This window comes from Triticum dicoccoides, chromosome 1B, assembly GCF_002162155.2.
Source record: "Triticum dicoccoides isolate Atlit2015 ecotype Zavitan chromosome 1B, WEW_v2.0, whole genome shotgun sequence".
Taxonomy (NCBI): domain Eukaryota; kingdom Viridiplantae; phylum Streptophyta; class Magnoliopsida; order Poales; family Poaceae; genus Triticum; species Triticum dicoccoides.
The window spans coordinates 249,225,836-249,232,363 of NC_041381.1; the positions used below are offsets into that span (position 1 = coordinate 249,225,836).

General features: G+C 44.1%; 1 protein-coding gene across 2 annotated transcripts in view; it reads right to left on the minus strand.

Moving 5' to 3' along the window:
* The window catches only part of LOC119330356 (U1 small nuclear ribonucleoprotein 70 kDa-like), a 6,381-nt gene extending 953 nt beyond the window's left edge, over positions 1 to 5,428 (minus strand). The window contains exons 1-11 of one of the 2 annotated variants that reach the window (XM_037603466.1): positions 5,246 to 5,427; positions 5,037 to 5,151; positions 4,810 to 4,889; positions 4,014 to 4,089; positions 3,868 to 3,932; positions 3,714 to 3,776; positions 1,598 to 1,679; positions 1,350 to 1,512; positions 943 to 1,008; positions 218 to 859; positions 81 to 134 (exon numbers count right to left, since the gene is read on the minus strand). In XM_037603466.1, coding sequence (XP_037459363.1) covers positions 226 to 859; positions 943 to 1,008; positions 1,350 to 1,512; positions 1,598 to 1,679; positions 3,714 to 3,776; positions 3,868 to 3,932; positions 4,014 to 4,089; positions 4,810 to 4,889; positions 5,037 to 5,151; positions 5,246 to 5,347 — 1,446 coding nt within the window. In that variant the 5' untranslated portion in view covers positions 5,348 to 5,427 and the 3' untranslated portion in view covers positions 81 to 134; positions 218 to 225. Of the gene's footprint in view, positions 1 to 80; positions 135 to 217; positions 860 to 942; positions 1,009 to 1,349; positions 1,513 to 1,597; positions 1,680 to 3,713; positions 3,777 to 3,867; positions 3,933 to 4,013; positions 4,090 to 4,809; positions 4,890 to 5,036; positions 5,152 to 5,245 lie in introns of those variants that run through there. The other variant, XM_037603471.1, reaches the window with a different exon arrangement.
* Positions 5,429 to 6,528: the final 1,100 nt, after the last annotated feature.

Sequence of the window (6,528 nt, forward strand, 5' to 3'; positions counted from 1 at the left end):
CAGTCTGTCGTACAATGCGACCACATTTGCACTGATGACAACCAGAATAAAACAAAACATCACATATCCGAGCCAGCAAGTTGACATTCTTTGTGCCTCCCTTCGGAAAAGCACACCCACGAAAACTAAAGCATCTGAAATGACAGGAAGATTAAACAGGGGAGTATTATCATCTCCGTTGGAAGAAAAGAAAAAGGTTTGGGTTTACAAAACTTACTGCAGTGATCAAGCTTCAGTCTTTTGCTCTTCTGCTACTTGGTGATACTGGTAGTCACCTTCCTCATATGCCTCGCCTTCTTCAGGGCCTTCAGGTTCTGTGTTGGGTTGTGCCTGATAGTGTTCATGCTCATGTCGCTTTGAGCTTTCAGTTTCATGCCCATGCCCGCCTTGAACTTGATAGCAATACGACTCATAACTTTTGTGTTGCTCATACTGGTTAGAGCCATAATGCTTCCCATATTCAGCCATGCTCCTGTCATGCTTTGGCTCACCGTTGTATTCAGCATCCCTATCCTTCAAGTGAGCGCGGTCACGCTCGTAACTTGCACGCTCATGATCTCTCTCGCGATCCCTGCCTCTCTCACGGTGACGATCATGAGAGAGGCCACGATCCTTCTCCCTATCATGATCCCTACCACGGTCCCTATCCCTATCTCTGTCCCGACGATCACGGTCACGGTCACGCCCATGGTCTTTTTCCCGGTCCCTTCCTCGGTCCCTGTCCCGAGTCCTGTCCCGATCTCTATGGTGGTGCCTCTCTTCCCTTGAATCAAGCTCACGTATTCTGTCATGAGAACGCTCACGGGGATTTTCATCGCGGTCTCTTTCCCGTACCCTTTCACGAGACTTCTCCCGATCTCTGTACCAATAGTGAAGTAAGAAATAAGCATTTACACAAAGCACTATGCTAAAGCAGAAGAAAGTTCATTTGCCGAGGCTCACCTATCTACGCGGGAATCACCCCTCTTAGGTTCTTCTGATCTGGGGCGCCCAACACTCGATGGCTCCCTGGTAATCAGAAACATGCAGCATAAAACAACTAGATGCTCTAACATAAGAGGACAACATTGATAACGCCCAAAATATAACTTCACTGCACTAACAGAACATGCGACTACCAAGTTAATATAATAGCAATATCAAATTGCAATGTACCAAAATATATTAAATTCACTTCTGATCAATACTGTAGATAAGAAAACAGAGACAAAAGGACAAGAAAAATAAGAAAGAAACATATGACAAAATAGCTTTGGTGTCGATTAATTCCCAGTCTCACTTGTCACCTCATTCCAAGAATAAATAGAAGCACTAGCTTCCTCTAAGGCATGTCTTAAATAAGAGAATACCTGGCAGGCGGCTTCTGGTCAGCACTTGCACCACAAATTCTGCTTGATCCAAGTCCACCGCCTAATCTCCTGGGACGCCAATTAGGGACAGTTCTACCACGTTCCACATCAACTAGTACCCTCTTATTGTCCACTTTTCTCCCATCAGCTTGCTTGTAAGCATCTGGGACATGCCAAATTAGCATAGAAAATTTAAGACATGCAGCAGGAGTGTCCAACCAGCATACATCTACTAACCCGAAACTTACTTTTCATATCCCGAGTATGCATATACTCTATGAATGCATATCCTCTAGGTTTATTGGTATCCTTGTCAGTTACGAGCCGTACCTGGAAAGCTCAAAGATAGTAATTAAGGACTACTAAAAAAGAGAGTTGCACCAGACTTCACGATAAAGTGATAGTATTTGTTGTCGCTACAATAGTTTGTTAATTTTCCATGTTCTATGTTGCACGACAGACAGGCATAAAGCCTAAAACAGCCGTGCTAACCTTGCATATGTAGAGCTTCCATTATGAGGAGTGAAATCCAGCACAGATCAACAGTTGGAGGAAAAGCAGTCTGACTGATTGGCGTATGTCGGAAAATACGATGATATCCCCTTACCAGGGAACTGGCTAACTATATATATATATAACTGTAGACTTAAATAGTAAATACTATACCAAGTTGCCCTCTCAGTTGTGTGTATTTTGTTCAGCCGTGGCCAAGAAAAGAAAATAGCAGCAACAGTTACGAATTGGTTCTTAATCTTCGGGGCGAAGAAAAGAGAAATAGCAGAAAACAATTACATGATTGGTGCGATTAATAGCAAGTAATCGATGTTAGTATCAATGAATCTCAGATTAAACTGGCTTACCGAAGATTCAGTATAAATGACTAATTAATTTACTAGGAAGCAGAAAATTCTGTCTGAAATCTATGTTACTTTATCTGCTTAGCATTAAGTGTGTCAATTTCATAGGTAACACTAAATCCCCACATGTTTGAAGATGGATAGCAAGGACAGATTGTATAAAGACCTACAAACAGTCATGTATATACGATGGTGTATCTTGTGCACCTAGGCTTGTGGTGTACCTGGTGCACCTGAGCCTACAAATGACCTCTAAAAGCATTAAAAAATTCCAACCTTTTATTTACAACATAGACATCACGTGCACATCATGTGGAGTAAAAAAATCCAAATTATTGATGTTAGAACAAGAAAAATAAATCCAACTTTGAATATTACCAGATCAAATATTGAGTAGAAGTACCCAACTTGGCACTATTCACAGCACGACTTCTTTATATCTCAGGCCATGTGTCAAATTCAGATTTAGAAATTTCATGACATGCCATTATGTCTCATAAATTTCCTTCAGCTTTTGTATGACTTTTAGATGAATACATGTTAGACGCACGATTAAAATTTCGCCTACAGAATCTAATTAATATTTTATTTGTTTAGCACATACAACATCAGCTACTGAAGGGCGGTCACAAAATGTATGCATCCACATGCAAAACACAACAAATACAGTATCAGCTTTTAGAAGCCAAGTTTGACTTCTACAGATACTCCCTCCATTTTACAATGCATTGCACATTAGTTTTGTCCTAAACCAAACTTCGTAAAATTTGACCAAGTTAGTAGAAAAAAAATATCAACACCTACAATCCAAATAATCTCTCCCACTTGAAAATACAAAAGGTTCCGTCTTACGTTACTTCTTCCGTCCTGTTTTCAGTTTTGCTGATTTTTTCTCTCGACCGGTTTTGCTTAAGAACTGCCTTACACCACCTCTTGTCGACTTAACAAATAAAAGCATGTTTTGTTTGGTACACAAAATAGTACTGATTGAATTGGCAAATATGAAAATATATTTCATGATGGATCTAATGACATTTATATTGTGTTGTGTTGTTGGTACTTTTTGCTACCAAAATTGGGTCAAAGTTTGTACAAAACTAATACGCAAAGTCGTTTGAAATACGGGGAGTACTATTTTTGAAAAAAATAAAATAAAATAAGAGGCTCTTCATTATTTTCCACCAGGAAAAAATAAAGAACACCTCAAAGGCTCCAAGTAATATTCCGAGAATAACGACAAGATCAAACAGAAGTTCATAGGCAATCCTTTGGGAGCTGTGGGAAGCTTCTAGCTCTGTGTGGTAGCTAAAATAGACCAAAAGTATAACGCCGTGTGTCCAAAAGTCACCTTGGCACACAAAAACTACAGTGAAGATATATGGTGGCAGCGGATCCACTGTTTCTTTGAAATTTCATCCCATGAGGCTTGCTGATCACAATAACTGAACAACATACAATTCAAAGAGGAATAACTCCACCTGTACTGGGATTTACCACATGCACCTACCCTTTTAATAGGCCCATAGGCTTCAAACTCCCGCTTAACCCTGCTCTCAGATGTCTCATAATTCTGCAGAGGTTGAAGAAGTCAGTGAGCACTAAGTTACAGACAGAATATAATGCCTAGCAGTTTTAAAAGGAATGACCAAGCAAATACTTACAAGTCTTGCAACGAAGAGTGTTTTGTATGGATCTGAAGTGGTATTGGGGTCACTTTGTGGGTCATCTATGTTTGAGATGAATGAGAAATGATGTTACAACATGAATCATCTGAAACAAGGAGTAACATTGCTCAAAAGGAACTCACAGTTCTGAAGCTCTTTGGCGACCTTATCTGCCCCTTGCTCAAGCTTAAGTTTCCTGATTCTATCCTTCTTTTCGGCCTATATGCACACACACAAAAAAAAACTCAAATTTGGGAATGAATGGCAAACTGCATGAAAATAGACAGAAAATACACTTGACGCACTATTAACAAGATCAACGAGATATTCAATTGAGGTAGTGCTACACTGCTTTCTCAACAGTGGAAACAGTTCAACCAAACTCTTGCTCAGATGCAACATGTCTTAGTAATATCAGGTATAGTTATAAGAACCAGAAACTACTTTTTTGAGTTGTTCCACTGGAACATGTTGAAAGTGTGCAAACTTTTCGAGCGCATAAAGTTATAAATTTCACATATGTAATAATACAGCTCCCTCATTATTCATTGTCAGCAACAACTGCAATGGCCCACTAAGTGCTCAAGTGCACTGTTAACGGAACGAATTGCACAATCTGAGGGAACACCTTTTTTCTCATATCGCAAAAGTGTTATGTTTAAGTTTAATGTGTAGAGACAGGAAAAATTTATCCTCTGTTCTTTTCTCTCGCCACACAATTTCAGTTCCACTTACACTCGTTAAAATCCCGGTTAACAATTATTTGAGCGAGCAAACGTCCTGCCAACCTAAGTAGAGTACCTAGCAGTGCATCATTAGTGTCTACTGTAGTATGCTACTGTGTATGACTATGATCAATTGGCCAAACATCGGAATAAGTATCGCTTGCAATACACAAACATTAGCAAATAGTAATTCCGAGGACCAAAGAAGCCATACCTTAGTCTCACACGTTGGGACAGGCGGCGCATACTCTGGGTCGCCAGGCTCGGCAAACCGCGACACAAACTGCGCCATCCCTTCAACCAATCAACAACAGCAACAACAATCATCGGCATTCAGGAAGACAGGAAATCAATCAGTCACAGATAAATTAAGCCACTGATCTCGGAAGCCAGCAGTACCCATAGCTGTGCGGGATAGGAGAGCAGTAATCCATCGCTTACCCGTGTAGGATGGCAACTTGCGCTTCTGGACGGGCGGCTTGTGCTCGAGCATAGGCCGCGCCTCGAACAGCTTGAGCAGGTTCGGCGTGAGGCCAGTCGGGTGGCCCTGCCCCATCTGTTCCACAGAAACCAGCCAGATCTCAGATCGAAATCAAGCGAACGGAGACGGAGAGGAGAGATAGGGTTGGCTAGGGTTTAGGGCGGGTTACGAGCTTGAGCTGCTGGACGTTGGCGCGGGGCACTCCCTTTGGGCGGCCCTGCGAGCCGCCGTCCGCGTTGCCCCGCGTCATCGCGCTGCCGTAGTCGCCCATCGACGCGGCTTCCTGCGGCGGCCGCGAGGGGTTTGCGACTCGCGATGCGAGCACGGGTTTGGGGAGAGCGAGGGAGAGGGGGAGAGGGGTAAGTCGAAGTGAAGGGCGTTGCCACAGTCGTCACAACCAGGTCGGTCCCACCGACCGAGCACGTTTTCTTTCCTAAGCGGTAAAATCGTTTTACGTCCCCATAAACGACTTAGTAAAATAGGTTTGCATTAAGGAGGTGTTTGTTTGGGAGATTTTTACCCGTCATCCCTTTACGTTGTAAAAGCGAAACGTTACTTGTGTTTGTTTAATCGACACCGTAAACACGTCCCTCCGTAAACGGGTCCAGCCCAGTTATCGATCGTTACAGCCCACCCTCCACCGGTAATCGCGGTACCGCTCCCTCCTCTCCCCGAGCCCACTCGTCACCGCACGATCCCTTCTTCCTCCTCTCCCCCCAGCGCACTCCTCCCCGCACGAACCCCTCCTCTCTCCTCTCCCGAGCACACTCCTCCCCGTACGAACCCCTCCTCTCTCCTCCCTCAAGTGCACTCCTTCCCGTCACGACCCCCTCGTCGTCCGCCGCCGCCTCCTCTTCCCCGAGATCAGAGCATCCAGCGACGCTTGTGATCGGAAAGGGCTGGCGGCGCTTGACATCGGAGGCGGCCGGCGGCGGCGCACATTCTTGGGGACGGCCGGCGGCGCACAAGACCAGAGCAGCCGGCGGCACTTGATTTCGCGGATGACCAGCGGTGCACAAGATCCGAGCAACTGGCGGCGCTTGATCTCGGGGACGGACGATGGAGTTTGAGATCCTGCTTGGCTGGTTTCGAGCAAGAGCAGTCCTTCTACGCGAAGGATGGCAGCCGACAAGCAGCAGGGCCGAGCAGGAAGAGTAGAGCAATGGCAATCGATTCCTTTACATGAACGTGAACCAAACAAAATTGGAAAAAACTCATTACACCTCCTTAAACACTGTAATTTGATTACCTTAACATTGTCTTTACCATTTTTGTAGCCAAACACCTCCTAAGTTTATTCTGAATCCTGAACTGAACTTGTATGCATACTATTATACAAACTTAGACTTCTAATCCCTAAAATCAGAACCCTAAATCTTGTTCTCGAGCTGCCAAGCTGCCAACAACCTGCGGTCACAGGCCAAACGGACACGGTTTGCGCCCTTCATTGCG